Source organism: Plecotus auritus (assembly GCF_963455305.1).
Source record: "Plecotus auritus genome assembly, chromosome: 13".
Lineage (NCBI taxonomy): Eukaryota > Metazoa > Chordata > Mammalia > Chiroptera > Vespertilionidae > Plecotus > Plecotus auritus.
Genome location: NC_137779.1, coordinates 13,111,563 through 13,131,423, shown reverse-complemented (window position 1 = coordinate 13,131,423; position 19,861 = coordinate 13,111,563). Strand labels below are relative to the sequence as shown.

The 19,861-nt window shown below is 46.1% G+C and overlaps 1 protein-coding gene across 2 annotated transcripts in view; it reads right to left on the bottom strand.

Moving 5' to 3' along the window:
- Positions 1-17,388, bottom strand: part of TMEM120B (transmembrane protein 120B) — a 36,840-nt gene extending 19,452 nt beyond the window's left edge. For both annotated transcript variants that reach the window (XR_013959578.1, XM_080650664.1), the window contains exons 1-2: positions 17,174-17,388; positions 1,953-2,071 (exon numbers count right to left, since the gene is read on the bottom strand). Coding sequence is in view for 1 of the 2 variants with exons in the window: in XM_080650664.1 (XP_080506790.1) it covers positions 1,953-2,071; positions 17,174-17,242 (188 nt within the window). In the remaining variant the exon portion in view is untranslated. The remainder of the gene's footprint in view (positions 1-1,952; positions 2,072-17,173) is intronic.
- Between the last annotated feature and the right edge of the window lie 2,473 nt (positions 17,389-19,861).

Below are 19,861 nucleotides of genomic sequence, written 5' to 3'. Positions count from 1 at the left end.
TATAGGAGTAAGCTGAAGATTACTAAGACGGAGACAGGACGGCACTTTAAAAGAATAAGTGGCCCAGCCGGCGTGGCTCAGTGGCTGCGCTTCAATCTATGAACCAGGAGGTCACGGTTAGATTCCCGGTCAGAGCACATGCCCAGTTTCGGGCTCAACCCCCAGTGGGGCACGTGCAGGAGGCAGCCGATTAATGATTCTCTCTCATCATTGATGTTTCTAACTCTCTCCCTTTCCCTTCCTCTCTAAAATCAATAAAAATATTTTTATAAATAAATAAATAAGAAAAATAAAAGTATAAGCAGTCGGGGCTGGGTAGAGGTGGGCAAAGGGTGGGGCGGGGAATGTGGACATCTGTAGTGTCAACAATAAAAACAAAGTAAAAAAAGAAAACAGCATAAAGAGTAAACTAATCAAGGTCTAATTGTTAGTCTTTCAAGACTAGAAAAACAAGTCACAGACACTCCTGGAGCAGGGATTGTCTTCAGTGTGAGAACCTAACCCAGGGGCCAACCTTCTACCCAGTGGTTCTCAATGGCGATGTCTGGGAACTTTTTGGTTGTCAAGACAGAGTGGAGGGTGTTACTGGCATCTGTGGGCAGAGGCCAGCAATGCTGCTAAACATTCTACAATGCACAGGACAGCCCCCAACAGCAAAGAATTATCATTAGTGCCAAGGCTGAAAAACCCTCGACAGATATAAAAGACTTAAGTCCTGCCATCGGTAAGATGTGTTTTTCCAAGAGTGGCAATGTCACTGCATTAAACAATTTACACTTTACCCCACGACTAATGGGCCTCTGTTTCCCAAATGGTCAGCTAAGGTTAGGGGTACAATCAATAACCTTCCCAAAAATTGTTCACGAGGGAAGGGAAAAAGTGACCCGGAGCCACACACTTTGGAAGAGAAGCCCATGTAAGTGACCTGGGACAAGCCACTCAGTGCCTAAGATGTCTGCCTGACTGAGGGATCACAGCATCCACTGGACCTGTTCGCCTACGGGGGATGAGAGCACTTCCGAAACCAGAAAGATACAAGGACTGGAAACTGAACATGTAATCCTGGCCTCAGGAACTGACCTAAGTGATGAGCTCAAGTTTATCTCCACCAGGGATGCCAGACCTCTCACCCCCTGATCAGACAGCCTGGTGGAGGGAGTCCCCACGTGCCTGAGAAGCGCAGTTAATGTTTATCTGCCCAGCAGGACTTCTTATAACAGTTTTCTCCTGGGGAACTACCTGTCATCCTCTTCCCCCTCCATGGGGTTTAAGTAGGGCTGTCCCATTCCCAAGGTCCATAAACTGAGCATATGACCTAGTCTTGCCTAACCAGTCTCGGTGATTTGATTGGTTCAAAGATGGGCACGTGACCAATTCCAGCCAATGAGAACTGCTCCCAGAACTTGTGCTGAAAAGACAATTCTCCTTAGGCTGGGGTGCCCAAGCCAGTGGGAAGAAAGGCTGCAGGATATAAGCCTGGCACTGCTGGCTGGCCATCTCAGTGACCATGAGAGGATGGCTAGCCATAGAGTGAAGCCAATCTAGGGAAATGGAGAATTTAGAGGAAAAAAACAGATTCCTAAAAACAACCTTTGACCCCTGCATCCTAAAGCCACTTCTGTTTTTTTCCATTAAAATTTCCATTCTAGGCCTGGCAGGCATGGCTCAGTGATTGAGCATCAACCTATGAACCAGGAGGTCACAGTTCAATTCCTGGTCAGGGCACATGACCCAGTTGTGGGCTCGATCCCCATTGTGGGGCATGCAAGGAGGCAGCCTATCAATGATTGTCTCTCATCACTGATGTGTCTATCTCTCTCTCCCTCTCCCTTCTTCTCTGAAATCAATAAAAATATATTTTTAAAAAATTTTCCATTCTCTACCCAAGCCAGTGTTGAGCTGGGTTTCTGACCCTTAGAACCAGGGGAGCTTTGAATCGCAGCCCCGCCTACCTCTGGAGCGTGCGCTTCAGGTCCTTCAGTCGCGTCCTATGCTTGCTGATGGAGCTGCTACATAAAGTCTGGAGCGCAGTCAGCTCCTCCAACTTCTGCCTGTAGATCCTGTGAGTTTCCTGAGGGATGGAGCAGCCCGGGCAGGGCCCAGAAGAGAACAACACCAACAGGTCATTTTTCCATAGTTTGTTTGTGTCAGGGGACATGATTGCGGAGCTTACAATTTGACAGCTAGGACGATACAAGTACAGCTATCAAATCTGTGGCTTAGAAAACTGGGACTGGAATTGGGGAAGGCGGCACAGCACAGCCCTTGTGTAATAAGGAATTACTGTTTTCTTTCTTGCCCAGGTCCCTTCCTTCCTAATGGTAACAGCAACTAGGTCTGACTTTGAAGGGCCACTTCTTGTCAATTCTTAGTCCAGATGGTTCCACTAGAGCTAACAGTCCTCATTCCAAGAGTAGTCATGTGATCCAGGCCTGACCAATCAGTATCTTCCAATCCCTTGGCAACTGATTGGTTCAGACATGGACACAAGGCCTAAATGGGCCAATGAGAGTCAGCCCCGGGACCCTGCTGGGAGTACTGGTGTAGAGATGCCCTCTTTCTCCTGGGTTTGCTAATGGGATAGCAGGTACACACGGGGTTGCTGAGTGGGGAGAGCCGGCCTAAGAATAAAGCCAAACAGGAAAACAGACCTGAGACATGGTAAGAGAGAATTCTCATAGCCTCATTTCAGCCCTTGGATCTAATCACGTCTAAGTGTAATCCTATTCAGTACTCTTGGTTATATGGATTCATAAATTCCTTTTCAGTGAGGCCGGTATGAGTTGGGTTTCTGATCCTGGCAATGAAGAGAGTTCTTACCATATCAACTAAGGAAAGGTCATACCCCTTCCCCTTACAGCCAACCCTGCCCACCCCAGGCACAGTCACTCCAAATAGCTCAATACCTCATTCCTGGAAATAACCAGTCAGGGCCACAAGGCCACAAGAAATACAAGAGACTTTGCCCCAAAGCTGGGAGAAAGGAACACTGTAACTTCTCGGCATTGCTGCCACAACGCACCTCCCCCAGATAACGCCATATGCCGGGAAACAAGCTCTTGCCTCTAATCTGATCATCTAAGACAAATACTAACAATTTGGAGAAACCAATGTGAGGGGAGGGAACTATAACATTAAATACAATAATCCAATGAACACATCTAAAGTGGCTGTGTCCTTGAACACGTCTAAAGTGGCTGGAGGAGAAGTGTATTTAGTGGTAGAGGGAGAGAAAAGGAGATGGTCCAACAGTGAGGCCAGAGCCTAATTCTCATTCATGCCTGCCAAGCAAGGTCCCTAACTATGCAGGGGAAGCCAGAAGATCAGGGAGACGTGAAGAAAATGAAGTGAGCAGATAGCAATTAGGGGCAACACTGAAGCACGCTGTGAGCAAGTCTCCCTGGGCTCCCAGACGAGAGGGCTCAGTCCCTCGGATTCAAACAGTATCATAAGTTGCTCCTTGCTGGCCCCCCAGAGAGGAAAACCCTATGTCTATTTAACTTTTTATTTTTAAATAATTTCAAACTTGCAGAAGAATTCTAAGAAGAATAGAAAGAACTCGCCTCTACCCTTCACCCAGATTCACCAATAGTTAGCATTACACCATATTTCCATATTTGCTTTACGCACCACCACCACCACCACCACCACCACCCTCGCCGTGTGTGTGTGTGTGTGTGTGTGTGTGTGTGTGTGTGTGTGTGTGTTCTTTTTCAATATCAGGCATCAGGAATTTATAGCCCACAGACCAAACCCAACCAAATCCAGATTTTTGCACAGGCAGTAAGCTAAAATGGTTTTTCCTTGGTTGAAACAAATCAGAAGAATATTTTGTGACGTGAAAGTATAGGAAATGTGAAATTTCAGTAGCCATAATGGAGCCCAGTCACACCCGTTCATTTGCATATTGTCTGGAAACGACAACAGCAGAGTGAGTAGTTATGACAGAGACCATATGGCCTGCAGAGCCTAGAGTCCTCACTAGTTGGCTTTTGGGCCAAAAAAGTTTGCCTCCTCCTTTTCTAAGCCAGTTGGGAGTTAGCTACAGACAGACAACATGCTTCTTGACTCCGCAATCCTTCACTGTGCATTTCCTAAGAATGACGACATTCTCTTACATCCTCAGTACAATGATCGAATACAGACAATGCAACCTTGATACCACACAATACCATGACCTCACATCTTGCTAGCTGTCCATTGATGGCAATTTCCCCCCAGATCCCGGACCCGACTCGGTCTCCTGCCTTGTACTACTGCTTGCATCGTTAGCCTCCTTTAGCCTAGCACAGCTCCTCAACCTTTCTCTGTCTTTCGTGACATCCACATTTTTTAAGGAGTTGAGTCTAGTTTGGGGGAATGTCCCTCCGCCTGGGTTGGTCTGTTGTCTCTTCATGATTGGATCTGGGTTATGCCGTTGGAGCAAGAATGTCACTCAAGTGACACTATGTCCTCAGTGTCTCCCATCCGGAGGGACACAGTGTCCATGAGGTTAATGTTAACTGCTTAGAGGAGGCGGTGCCACCTGCCTTCCCCATTGTACAGCGACCAGCTTTCTATCTGTAGTTAATAATAAGCCATCTGTAGAGAGACAGGCTGTATTTTAATCACTTTTGAACTCTTCAGTCCCAAAACAGCCATCCACTTACAACCAATATCTATTGTGGTCTAGTCAGGGGGTCTCCAAGGGGAGGACAGGGGCAGAGACCCCCTGACTATAGTCCTCAAGAAGGTGGGGCCATTGGACTGAGTGTCCGGCCAACACCAGCTGCGGTTCCTGGAAGATAAGAGCCATGTGACCTCCTTGGCACTCCTTAGGGTTGGGTGCCACCACGGGGAGATAAGACCAAGACTACAACATCAGCAGCCAGATGCTTACCAGGCCCTCTTCAGTTTGAATTAATATTTAATTTCAAAGTAAAATGTGAAGACATTACCTTATAAAACATTAAAACACAACAGTTATGGCTAGAGTCAGCTTTGAACACATCCCTGTCCTTCTCCCCCATCCCCAGAAGTAACCACAGTTGCCAGTTTCTTCTAGACCTTTTCCTATGTATTCCTCCAGACTGTTCTATGTATCTATCTATTTCTATATTTTATATAGACCTATTTCTATATATACACATAAATATATAGACATATATACATGAAAAAAGCACTTGCAAAATCTAATTGTCCCTAATATTTATTCTCCTTTGCTGGGTTTTAGCAACAGGACTCCACAGACTGATAGCTAGGCATGTGGCCTATAGACTACATTTCTCAGCCTCTCTTGCAGCTACAGGTAGCAGCATGACTAAGAGTTAGCCAGTGGGATGGGAGCAGAGTGATGTGTAGTAGTTCTGAATTACATTTTTATAAGGGACTGCTTGGCCTGCACTCTCCCTGTCCCTGGCTGGCATATGGCAACTTATGGGTCCTGTTACATTGAAACTAGAGATGAAAGCTACATGATACAAATAGCAAAGCCCACTGTGCCTTCCCTCGCCAAACCAACAAGGATCCCACGTGACCCCATATGACGGAGCTTCCAACCTGTAATGGTTTAAAAATATGATCGCCCATCCTTTAGCAATCCTCACATAGAGAGGTGGGGGTCTCTGTTCTTTCCCCTTAAATATACGTAGGCTTGTGGCTGGCTTGACCACATATAGATAGATGATAGATAGATAGATAGATAGATAGATAGATGATAGATAGATAATGGCAAAAGTGACACTATATAATTTCTGAGAACATGTCGTAGAAAGACATATGCTTCTGTCTTACTGAAACACTCACTCTTAGAGCAAAAAGTTCAACTACCCTGAGGCTACCATGCTGTATGGAAACCCTAATCACATGGAGCCGTCACAGGTAGACACTGATAAATAGTCCTCACTGGAATGACAAACCTTCTTGTCATTCCAGCTCAGGCACACAGAGGTAAAGAAACCTCCAGGTGACTCCAGCCCCAGCCATGTGAGTTACTGCTAGCTATCCAAGTCTTCCCAGCCACGGCCTCTTGGCATCACAGAACACAGTCCAGTTTTCCAGACTATGCCCTGTTTAAATTCCTGACCCACAGATCCATGAGCAAAAAAGCAATGATTGCTGTTTTCTGCAGTGACAGATAACTGGAATACCACTCACCCTGGACCATACCTCCCTCTGGACTGTTCTGTGAGAAAGAAAGAAGATACCTCATTTCAGCCTTTTCCTGTGGGGATCTCTCTGTTATAACAGCATAGCTTATACCCTAACGCACATATTTTTGATTTTAAAAAAATATATAACAGTATCAGAACATACATATGATTCCACAACATCCTTTTCTTACTCAATAATATGCCTTAAAAATCTACCCATGTAAGAATACATTTACTTCATTTTTCTTTAGTGCTGTGCAGTTTTTCACGCTGTAGACACACTGCAGTTTATTTAACCCATTCCCCTACTGCTGGATATTTAGGTTGTTTCCACTCTCTGACTATAACCAACAATGTACCGTTGGTTAATACCCTTGCACTGCCTCCCTGGGCACAGAGGCTAGTATCTCTCTGGGGAAGATTCTTTCTGGGGAAAAGAAACGGAATTGCTGAGTCAGAGGGTACAGGCTTGTTTTTAGTTTTAATAGATCTTGGCAAACTGCCCGCAGAGTGGCTGTACCAATTTACAGTCCCACCCACAGCATATGACAGTTGTCCACATCTCACCAACTCTCAATGCTATCAACATTTACTTTTTAAATAAGTTAGATATGTTTTTATTGATTTTAGGGAGACAGGAGGGAGGGAGAGAGAGGAAAAAAAAACACTGATGAGGGAGAAACATCAATCGGCTTCCTCCTGCAGGCCCCGTACTGGGGATTGAGCCTGAAACCTGGGCATGTGCCGTGACGGGGAATCGAACCGATGACCTCTGAGTGCACTGGACATGGCTCAACCAAATAAGCCACATCGGCCAGGGCACAACAGCTGTCTCTTGATGCACTGTCCATGGGTGCTTCTGGGACATGGGGGCAATACAATTCCTGCCTTCCCTTGGAGTCCTTAGCTACCCTTGCACATGATGGTATCTCCAACGGGCCCTTGATTGGACCTGTGCTTTGAGATTCTTTTTCCAGGGGCAGATGACCCACACAGAGGCAATCCAATCCTGGCCTGTGGTCTCAAATGGAACTAGTTGCCAGATGGAGACCTTCTGTTGTGTTTGCCAACTGGGCAGCTAGGCCCCCTTCTGGTTAATGTCCCCATAGTTTCTTTGGAGACCCATCCCCGAGTTTCTTTGGAGACTCAGTCCATGAGATCTGCCTAGGTTTGGGGCTGACCCTGCCCCCGGGCTCCAGAGAATATAACACAGGCCTCGCATGTCAGATCATCAGCCTCCTAGTCCAGCTGGTTGATTCAGGGAGGGCCATTTAGAACCAATGAAACCCAGTCGTAGGGCTTTTATCAGAACTCCTGGGGGAAAAAAGAGACTCATTTTTTACTAGTTTTGAAGGCAGTAGGATATAAGCCCAAAGTTAATGGGGTTGTCCTGCTGAGAATGAACCCAGAGAGAGGAAAACAGGATAGAAAGGTAGATAGATGAAGGCTGAGTCCTGATGATTTTACTTGAGCCCCTGAATCAGACTGTACCTGAAAGCAGTTCACCTTTGACTTTCCAATTATATAAGTGAACATCTTCTGTTTTGTTCTGTTTAGCTTTGCCAATTGGTTTGAGTGTCTTCATTTCAGAGGCAAGTGTGACAATCTAGATTAAGATGACAAAGAACCCAGCTTTCCTTCCGGGCAAGGTTAATCACACAAGGTAAGAGGAGAAGCCACAAATCTTGGACTCATTATTACCGAGCTCTTGCCCAGGACACTGTCATCTTCAAGATGCCAAAAGCAAGGACTTGGAGCCTGGTTGAATGAATCCTTCATTAAGCCAGTAACTAGTCACCCAAAAAATGCAGACCATTAAACAACCATATTGGGTAGTTTTCTACCAAACTAAGAACCTAAACTACTATTTTTTTTAACAACTTTATTGAGGTGTAATTTATATACCATAAAATTCACTCATTTTAAGTGCACAATTCAATGATTGTTATACATTTAACAAGTTGTACAACCATTACCACATCCAGTTTTTATTTTTCATTGATTTCAGAGAGGAAGGGAGGAGAGAGAGATAAAAACATCAATGATGAGAGAGAATCATTGATTGGCTGCCTCCTGCATGCCCGTATCCTGGGCATGTGCCCTGACCGGGAATCAAACCGTGACCTCCTGGTTCTTAGATCGATGCTCAGCTGCTGAGCCATGCCCGCCAGACACCACATCCAGTTTTAGAACATCTCATCATCCAAAAAGATGCTAGGATCTATCAGCACTCACTCCCCACTCTCCCCTCCCACCAGTTCTTAGCAACCTCTAACCTGCCTTCTATCCCTATAGATCTGTGTTTTCTGGATATTTCATATAAATAGAATCCTACAACATGTGGGTTTTGTGTCTGGCTTCTTTTAGTTAGCATAACTTTTTGAGGCCTATTTACATTGTAGCATGTGCTACTCAGCAATACAGATTTGGTATAGATTTACCATATTTTGTTTACCTATTCACCAGTTATTGGACATTAGATTATTTCCACTTTTTTGCCTCTGATGAATAATGTCACCGTGAGTATTAAATACAAGTGTTTGTGTTGACATATACTTTCATTTCTCTTGGGTAGATACCTAGGAATGGAATTGCTGGGTCACATGGTACATGTATGTTTCACATTTAAAGAACACGCCAAACTGCCAAACCACTACTTATTCTTATTTCTAAATTTGGCAGCAGTGGATTGGAACATGGGAGACACTCACCAAAAACCAGGAGTCAGTTCTCTGCACATGGCGCAGGGAACTCCAGCTTATTAAATGTGATTGACTCTCACATCAAGTCACTAACCCCAAAATAGCCCAGAGTGCTGGGGCACCAGAGTGGACAGGCAGCTGTGGAAGAAGGGACCCGTGCTGCAGCACAAAGCAAGTCCCAACCCCCCGCACCACCACCACCACCACCACCACCACACCACCAAGTGTCTCTAGCTCAAGACCAATCCAAGAAAAGAAACATGCTTGATAGAATATGTACTGACAAAACTTGGGGGGAGAAAAGAGGTAAGTATAAGGCAAACGTTGCCAGTAAGAATCGAATGCTAAGACACTCATTTCTCCAAGAGAGAAAATACAACCACAGCACACGACTCAATTCTGCTGTAAATGATATTTGCATGGTCATAATCACATCATATAGCTGACACTGAGCCTGGAGAGATGTTTTCCTTTACAAGTCTTTTGGTCCTGATGCATTACTTTCCAGTTTCCTGCTCATTTTGTGAAATAGTTCAGGCATATAAAAAAGGACAGAAGAATCATAGACCAGAAAATAAACACATTAACATTCATATTCTGACCCTCATTGTAAGAAATAACAGTGCACATAAGGTTGAAAGCCCTTGTGTATTCTGAGTGTGTGTGCGCGCGCGCGCATGCGTGTTTTCTTTCTAGGTGGAATTCCCATCTCCTTTCCCCAAAGAGGTCAAACCCAATGCTGGTTATTTCCGCCCCCCACGCCCACCCCAGATCAACTTAGTCTTTCTCTGTGCTGATGCTGACCCTTTCGGACTCTATTTCCTAAGCTCCCTTACTCTGCCTCCTACTGAGGTTTGGCCCATGGGGGGGCGGGGGGTCAGGACAGAAGACTGGAAGGCTGGAGGAGAAAGATGTGGGGGTGTAGTTCCTCCTGTCTCCGCCCTGCTTGGCTGCAGCCTTCAACTACTACTGCTCCAGCCCTGTAGCTCCCCTTCCCCAGCAACAAACTTTGACCCACCTCTGGTGACTGACCCCTCCTCTGTCCCTTTAGGCTCCAGTGGCCTCACACTTAAACTGCCACACCTCAGTAATACCCCCTTCCTTAAACTCTTCGCTGAGATCCTTTGGGGAGAGACGTTTCTTGCCAGATCCCTGCCTGAAGCTCCACTACACTGAATCTGGCCCATCTCATTCCCTTGCAAGTCTTTGTATTTGTACTATAAAGACATGTATCAGGGCCCTGGCCAGGTAGCTCAGTAAGTTACAGTGTCATCCCGATACACCAAGGTCGCAGGTTCAATCTCCAGTCAGGAAGCAACCAATGAATGCATAAATAAGTGGGAAACCAATTGATATATGTCTCTGTCGCTCTCTGTCTCTCTCAAAACCAATTTTTAAAAAAGTTATGTATCGCCCTAGCCGGTTTGGCTCAGTGGATAAAGTGTCGGACTGAAGGGTCCCAGGTTCCATTCTGGTCAGGAGCACATGCCCGGGTTGCGGGCTCCATCCCCAGTATGGGGCATACAGGAGGCAGCCAAGCAATGATTCTCTCTCATCATTGATATTTCTATCTCTCTCTCCCTTCCTCTGAAATCAATAGAAATATATATTTTTTTAAAAATTTAAAAAATATATGTATCAGTAATACATAGTGTTGCTCTGAATGTTCTACTTTATTATACATGTCATAGTGTATATATCTCTCTGCGACTTTTCATTTCAGTGTTGCTTTTCTATTTAAAAGTTGTATCCATATTGATACATGTAGCTCTAAGTTTCTTCATTCTGCTCTTCATACCCCACTCCATGGTTCAGTGGAATTATCCATTTTTTAGTTGTTATAAACAAGTGATATGAAAATTCTTGGACCTATCTCCTATTTGAATTTTTAACTATGTGGATATGTATTACTTATAAAAACGTATAATGGACTTAAAAAAAAAAAAAGACAGAGAAGCATTAACATTAGCTCTGTGAGCTGAGATGCCCATAGTGTCTTTCCTGCACATCTGATTACCCGCCTTTCATACCATGTACTGAAGACACAAACAAGCGAGTTTCTCTTGGAGGACTCGAGATCTGCCACCTCTCCTATCCTCTGAGGCCCCGCGCTCTGCTCCACTGGGAAGAAGAGGTCAATGATTCCAGGCCCCAGCACGGCTGTGAGACACCTGGAGATGCCTTCTTAACACAAGGCATTTGGGCTAAGTTGTAAGTCTGGGATCCAGAAATGAGTCGACATTTAATGCAAGAATTGCCAGCAATGGAATCTCATGGCATTTTCAGATCAGGCTCTGGCCCAGGAGCATCAGGAGTTGATGGGCAACCTAGTAAATTTCAACAGAGCCATGTTCACCACCAAAATGTTGTGCCTGAGAGCTGTGTCCTTCTCTGCTGGTATGTTTTCCAAGATATCAATGTCAAATAAAGATTCTGGATGCTGAGTATACCTAAGACTCGTCACCATGGAAACACTACCAAGGTTGGCAAGTTGACTTCACCTCAACTGTATCAACTTTATATGGGGAAAGATGCTGAGTCATGTGCAAGGGTCGATTAGTAATGTCTGTTATGTGAGCAGTAACTAAAGGTGTCAGCATGCGTATCAGGCACTTGGAAGGCAGGATAATGTAAGAACGCAATGATTACATTATGTAGTCAGACTGAGTGTGCCTCTTGTTAGCTGAGTTACGTAATCTCTTTGTACCTCAATTTACTCAGTCGTGAAAGGGCTAGAAGATGAGGTCTATGTAACAGGCTACGTACTGGTTTTTAAAAATCAGCCTTACTGAGTTATAATTTATATATCAATTGGCCAGTTTTCAGATGTATAATTCAATGAATTTTGGCAAATATATACAATTGTGTAACCACCACCACCATCAGCACATAAAACAAAGGTTCTGTTCAGGCTGGTGTTCTCAGTGGTTAGAGCACTGGCCCGCAAACCAAAGGCTCTCGGGTTCAATTCTTGGTCAAGGGCATGTACCTGGGCTGTAGGTTCAATCTCCAGCCCTAGTCGGGGCATATGGAGAAGGCAACCAATCGATGTGTCTCTCTCACATCAATGTTTCTCTTTCTCTCTCCCCACGCCCCTTCTTTCCACTCTCTCTAAAAAATCAATGGAAAATTATCCTCAGGTAAGGATTAAAAAACAAAGGTTCCTAAACTTTTCTGGTTTACCATACCCTTAGTATCTAAGTAAACTTTCCACAGAGTCCTCAGGCCAAATAACTAAAAAAGTATTTATGTCTTAACAACTTAGTAGCCTTTTCTGGGGGGGAAAACACTCTGAAATTGACAAAAATATTTATTTTCATTCTGAAAACAAACAAAATAAAACAAAATTATTTACTAACGGGAATGTGTGTGCCTGTTGGCTCCCCACAAATTCTCAAACCTTGGTATCAAATTAGACATGGCTGCCATCATGTCCTGTCCCATGCTGCTTTTCCTGTAGCACTTTATTTTAATTAGAGAGCACAGAAAATCCAACTTTACAAAGATATGACACCATCGAAAAGAATGCAGCATGACCTAATGTACAACTGTGAACTGCCCCAAGCTAGCAGTGTAAGTAGTGTGGGACAGAAGTCATTGTGTTTCCCTTGAAAATTCAATCACACCATAGAACCCCTGTGACTTTGCTGCAGCTTCAGGGGGAAGCCTTGACATGGTTTGGGAATGAGAGATATAGGCTGTTTCTATTAGCCCCCAAAGATGCCTGTCTAGCAACCCTTGTTTGTTTGTTTTTATTACCAGTATTTTTATTTTCCTTCATGAAACCACCCCTTCCCTATTCTTATGTCATGTGGTTTAAAGTAGCACTGATTCCAGTTTGAGCTCCAGAAGTAGACATGTAATCAAGGCACTGCCAATCAATGCCCCAATGACTGGTAAGGGATAATCACATGACTCAAGTCCAGCCAATGAGAATCGGCCCTGGGACTCTTACTGGAATTACTGGGGAAAAGATGAACTGTTTTTTTTCCGGTTTGCTAAGTAGATGGTAGATGTCAGCCTGGAGCCGTCAGTGGTCATCTTTTTTTTTTTTTTTTTTTTAATATATTTTATTGAGCCGAAACCGGTTTGGCTCAGTGGATAGAGTGTCGGCCTGCGGACTGAAGGGTCCTGGGTTCGATTCCGGTCAAGGGCATGTACCTTAGTTGCGGGCACATCCCCAGTGGGAGGTGTGCAGGAGGCAGCTGATTGATGTTTCTCTCTCATCGATGTTTCTAGCTCTCTATCCCTCTCCCTTCCTTTCTGTAAAATATCAATAAAATATATTAAAAAATATATATATATATATATTTTATTGATACTTTACAGAGAGGAAGGGAGAGGGACAGAGAGCTAGAAACATCGATCATCTGCCTCCTGCACACCTCCCACTGGGGACGTGCCCACAACCAAGGCACATGCCCCTGACCGGAATCGAACCCAGGACCCTTCAGTCCACAGGCCGACGCTCCATCCACTGAGCCAAACCGGTTTCGGCGTCAGTGGTCATCTTTACCACAAAAAGGGAGATGCAAATCGCCTCCTAAGAATAAAGATGACAAAGAGGAGACAGAGAGACACACTCACAGAGACATCATTGGAGCCCCAGGATCCAGCCCTACCTGAAGCCGTTCGTCACTGGACTTTCCAATACATGACCAATAAACCCCTTTTTTGGCTTAAAACAGCAGAATTGGGTTTCTGTCATTTGCAACTAAGAGTTCTGACTAAATGCTATTGTTTTAAAGAACCACACAAATGAAATGAGACCTCACAAGTTCAAAAGTTTTCTTCTAGAGCTAAGCATCTCAAGAAGGGTTCAGAGTCCACTATGTTAGGAACCCAGAAAATATCTGACCTACAGAACGCAGACTCTGGTGTTCAACAACTTGGGTCTGAATCCTGGCTCCAGCACTTACAAGCCATGAAACTTTGTATAACTTATTGTCCTCTGTAAATTGGTGATAATGGGATCTATTTCTTAGGGATTTAATGAAATAATACTATCTTCCTGCTTACAGCCTGCCCCACCCTGATGTCTATTCCATACACAGCAGCTAGAGGGATGCCCATTTCATTGGTAGTAAGAGCTAAAATCTTTTTTTAAAATATTTTTATTGATTTCAGAGAGGAAGGGAGAGGGAGAGAGAGAGAAAAACATCCATGATGAGAGAGAATCATTGATCAGCTGCCTCCTGCACACCCCCCACCAGGGATTGAGCCAGCAACCCAGGCATGTGCCCTTGACCGGAATCGAACCCAGGACCCTTCAGTCCGCAGGCCGACGTTCTAGCCACTGAGCCAAACTGGCTAGGGCAGAAGCCAAAATCTTTACAATGGTCTACCTACTATGAGGTCAAGTTTAAGGAAAGAGTCCTGGCTGGTTTCGCTCAGTGGATAGAATGTCGGCCTGCAGACTGAAGGGTCCCGGGTTCGATTCCGGTCAAGGGCACATGCCCAGGTTGCAGGCTCGATCCCCAGTGGGGGCGTGCAGGAGGATCAATGATTCTCATCATTGATGTTTCTATCTTTCTTCCTCTTCCTTCCTCTCTGGAAAAAAAAAAAAAAAAGTTTAGGGAAAGACCGCTTCTAGCTATCTCCTTCCTTGTTGGGAGGGGCAAGGTCAGGTTTCCAGTGATGTAAGGCAAGGCAGGAAAGGCTCATTAAATCACCTGCCACCGTGTCTGTAAATGACCTTCTGTGGTCACACCACCGGCCACAGGGCCACGCTCAATTTACCAGCAAGGCTGAAATCCCAAACAGCTAAAAACAAAATAACCATAGTGACCTGACCTTGCCCCAGAGTCCAGTGAGGCCCCACAATCAAAAGAAATCAGATCTTTTCCTCTGGAAATTCCCAGAGATTATGACTTTTGCGGGAGGGAGAAATTCTAAAGACCTTTCAAATCCTCTAGGGCCTGAGTTAGGTTTCCTCTTTCCTCCCTTCAAGTGTAAAAGGGAAGGAAAGGTAAAACCCAGTGATATTCTACACTGCCCCAAGAAAGGAAATCTGAGAGATACAAGCATGAAATCCATGATTCCCAGATTCTGAGGTAGATTAGGAAAATTAAGATAGACCGAGATTTTCTGGTGAAAAAAAAAAGAAAAAGAAAAAACCTTTCTAGTTCCCATCTGTCCACCTGCCTACCTGCTGTAACCCTCTTATTCCCTAATAAATGCCTCATCTGAAAGTCTGTCCAATACATACACAATGACAAGGTACACCCTACTTATGATACATGTATTTCCAGAGACTTTCATCTCAGGAGTTCAGAGCTCTTACGTTTAATAGGGGCCTCCCAACACAAGGACATACATGTGAAGTAAACATTTAGAGAACTAAGCTCTAGCTCCAACTCTGTCACTAAAAAGCTGTGTGACCCCGGTTAAATTAGTATGCCCAAGCTTCAGTCTCCTCGTCTAAGAACTGAAGACACAGTGCTTTTCACCTTCAGCCCTCCAGGGGACTCCGTGGCCTTCCATCCATCACTGACCTCTGATCCAGAAGCTGCCACCAAAGCCTGAGGCCAGCAGGGGTGAAAGCAGCCACACAACCTGTCACCCAAATGCCTCAGTGTGCATTTGGGCTGGGGCAAGCGTTATGCCCTCATGTCAGGTAGGGAATTGATGCTCCTCCTTCCCCAAGTCCACTCCATGCCCGACTGCTGAAGAACTAAGCAGAGACGTCACAGTTTCCATCAAATGAGCCCTTCTACAATCCTTGCTAGGCACCCAGGGATGAAATCCAGAATTAATGCCCAATTCCTCCCTGTCCCTCACAACCTGAGCCCCAGAGACACCAAATAAGAACACAACAAATCAAACTGTCTCCTTTGCAACCTCTGCCTGCCAAGACTTGCTGTCTAATTGCTGTTAATTGCATTAATCGCATAGCTCTGAAGTGTGAAGACTCCTCCTTCTCCTAGGCTAAGGCAGGACAAGGGGAAGGAATGATGAACAACAAAAGCTCCACACAGCAAACCTCTTCTCCCACTCCTGACCCTAACACCCCCTCCGTGGTTCCAAGGCTGGACATGACATGAGAGCCCAGTAGGACAAAGCATTAAGAAGTGGCTGAGTTTCCTCAATGGCATTGGAGCCACAAGGGTCCCCAGGGAGTTGGGTGGGACCCAAGCTCCAGACCTGAAGGAGAGGGCACCAACCCACACACGCTGGACAAGCCAAAAAAGGGATACCACTCTGGTTCTGGGTACCTTACCCTCTGCTCATGCCTAAAACTGTCCCGTCTCTCCAGCACCCCTCTCTCTATTCATCCGGACCTGCTGCCTCAGGTCTAGGAGGACTCATTACAAATACCCTTGGCAGTCACTTCTCCCCTCCTCTGGATACTGTAAGAGGCCAGCCAACTGCAGACAAAAGCTACATGCTCGGGGGAAATGTCATTGCTCAGGCTGAGGACAAGGAGGAGTGCGTGTGATAGGACCTCAGGCAAGCAGAGCTTAACTCTGAGAAAACAAACACAATAGGGTAGCTGCAGAGGGAGCAGCCCCATCTCCCAAAATGGTCCAGGAGTCCCCTTGGCCAACCCCAAGGTTTCTCGGGGCGTCTCCAGTCACCAGGGTAGGTAGCGGAGGACTCTGAGACTCAGGAACAAATCACCCTGCCCCGACCTCAAGGCCACAAAGCCATTCTCTCAAGGGGCCTCCCTTGCCTCCGCCCCACTCCACCCCGCCTCAGGCTCTGGGCCAGAAGGGTGAGGGAGGCAACCAGCTGTCAGAACTGACAGATGCCGTCCACCACGCCAAAGTCAGCCTGCAGCAGCGCCTGAGAAGCACCCACACCAGAGCCCCGAAGGCGGAGAACAGGGAACCCTAGTCCCAAAGCAGAGTCGATGAGTTCAAGGTGAACGTCTCCCAAGCACATCTTCCAAACAGAGCTGCAGCGGAGGGCTGCTCCCCAGGGCAGAGGGGCAGTTGAGCTGCCAAAAGCCGAAGGGTGGGGTTAGGGGAGACCCCTGAGGAGGTGGGGGCTGGGCTGTTCTCTCCGAGTCCCAGCAGAGACGTGTCCCCCACATGGACACGCCTGGAACTTCCCCTCAGAGGCCACAGACCAACTTTCTGCAGCGAAGGAGGTGCTCAGAGCAAAGAGCCGGTGCGAGGGCGGGGGAATGGAAGCTTTGACGGGGCGCCCCAAGTGGGTGAAGAACTGAAGTGCTGGGAGATGGGAGGGGGCTGGTCCATGCGGACCACCAGCCTCCAGGGCCTGGCCAGGGACACCCCTGGGCCCTGATGGTGCCCACCACCCGGGCTGGGGGAGCAGGAAGGGGAAGGTACTGCACCTCAGGTAGCCGAGTTGAGGGACCAGGTGGCCCGGCCTTACCTGCAGTTCCTGAAATTCTCCCTCCAGCTCGTGCCACTCGCGCTCGCAACGCTCCAGCTGGCCGGACATGGTGCAGTGGCGCGAGGCGGCGGCGGCGGCTGCTCCCGCAGCGTGGCGCGGCGGGCCACCAGCTCCCCACGGCCGTGCGCTCGCCGGCCGTCTTCAGAGGCACCAGCTGTTCCTGCGCAGCCGGAGCCACGCGCGCACCTGACGTCACAGCACCCGCCCCGGCGCCCGCCCCATCCCCTCGCCGGGAGGCAGGCTCCACGCATGCGCAAGCACCGCCCCCTGGCTCCGCCTCCGCGGGGCGCGGGCTGGTCCGGGGATGTTTGGAGCTTTGCGGGTCCTAACCTGGTCTGCCTCCGGCCCCTGGGGAATGGGTTTGCGCCTCCAGGATCTCTCTTCTAGTTGGGGTTGGGGGACTTGTTCACAGACTGCATTTGCAGAACTTATTTTATTTAGATTAACTAGATTGTGTTTATTTGGGGTATCTGGGGGTCGAGAGGGAGAGAGGCGATTTAGGGGACGTGAAAGCTCGCCATCCCCTTAGCATTACCTGGTTTGAGCCAAAGCCAACAGCCTGGAATGCTAGAACTGACATTGCCTATCCATCAAGGTCGCCGAGCAGGGCGGGGAAGCACAGAGAAGGCCTTGTCATCTCACATTGTCATCATGTACTGCAACTAATAACATCCTAGATTCCTGCCCTCTGACTCTGGGTGACTATCTTGACAGCTGTTTCTGTCGCTCAAATAACACCAGCGCCTCAAAGCTAACTGAATCCAAATCCCCCTCCCCCTCAAGATCTGTCCCTGCCTAGCTTTCCAGTCGCATCTCTTATCTCACCCCCATCTCCAGCCACTTTTTCTCTTCCTGCTCTTGCATTACTGGATGCCAAGAGCCAGTCTCTAAAAAGAGCACCTTCCCAAGGAGAAGTGAAAATTCCAGGGTCGTATGCTCTGGCCCCGGTAGCTCAGTTGGTTAGAGCATCATCCAGGTACACAAAGAATGTGGGTTCATCCTGGGTCAGGACACATACAAGAATCAAATAATGAATGCATAAACAAGTGGAACAACAACAACAAAGAAAATTCCAGGTGCATTTCCTTCATCTGCTTCCCATAGATGCCCTTGCTCAAAATAGTCCCAACGATTGTAACAAGCAATTTGTGCAAAGACATTTATAGCAGCACTTTCCAATCAGCCAAACACTGAAAATATCCCAAGTGCCCACAACAGGGAGATGGTTAAGAAGCTACATCCTGTCCATTTCATGTAATACTATATGGTTGTTTAAATGATCATTATGGGAACTAAATGCATGCCTGTAAACAGGTATATGAAATCATGGTAAGTAAAAAAGCAGAACCCCAAATCATCTGTATGTATACTAATTAAAGTTAAATGATCATGGTGTACCCTGAAAAAGACTGGGCGAATTTAGTGTAACAGAAAAAGTCAATCAGGTCAATTGATGGGATTTTTATTTCCTGAAATGTTGTGCAGGTGTTTGAAAGAAATTTTAAACCCGTTTTGCTGTTCATGGGTGCAGAATGTAATGGAAACAGCAAGCATTATCTATTAAATTTCATTTCCTTAATGTTTACTCTTCAGGTATCAAGATGTCCTTTCTGTCCTTATTCAGCTATTTGCTTTACTGGACCTATCTGGAGCTAGATGGGGCTGTGTGATTTATTTGGCCCAGTCAGACAGACCTGAGCTCAAATCTCAGTTCTACCACCTGCTGAGCACAGGATCCTGAGAACCTAATTCACCTTCTCTGTAAACTGGGAGTCGCTATGGGGGGATTATTTTGAGGATTAAATGCAATGAATGGTGTAAAGTGTCTGGCAAAATGTAAGCACCAGAAAGCACTGACTTTATATGTTTGGAAATATAATTTATTTAGGGATATTTTTAGATTTACAAAAAAAAAAACAACCCCAAAACCCTGCCTATATAGTATAGAAAGTACCCAGCTACTCTTCACTCAGTTTCCCCTAATGTTGACAGTGTCCATAATTTCTTCAAAACGAAGAAATTAACATAAGTGTATTCCTAACAACTAAGCTCCAGACTTTATTCAGATTTTACTCTGCTCTTCATCAAACTTTCCACTTATTTCTATGAGCATGAACTCATATTTTTCTATTTTAGTGAGTTATAATCCATTATTACAGTTATTCATTTTGATGCTCAAACGGTCATAGACTTAGTCACTGAAATCCACTTCAAGCTGGCTTCTGTGTCCTTTTGGTAGGTCCCCATTATTTTTTAAAAATATATTTTTATTGATTTCAGAGAGGAAGGGAGAGGGAGAGAGAGATATAAACATCAATGATGAGAGAGAATCATTGCTTGGCTGCCTCCTGCATACCCCACACTGGGGATCAAGCTCGCAACCGAGACATGTGCCCTAACAGGGAATCTAACCATGACCTCCTGGTTCAGAGATCCATGCTCAACCACTGAGCCACACCAGCCAGGCCCCCATCATTTTTTGAAGAGCATTTCCTCACATTTTTTGACACTAAGCACATCTTACACCTTCCCTGCTCCAACTCTGGAATCAGCCATTTGTCATTCTTGGTTCCTTTTAGCAAAGACTGGTATTTAGAAACCAAGTTCTGGGTACTAGATGTGTGTTTTCACCACCATGGGTGTCATCACTCCTGGCTCTCTTAAGGG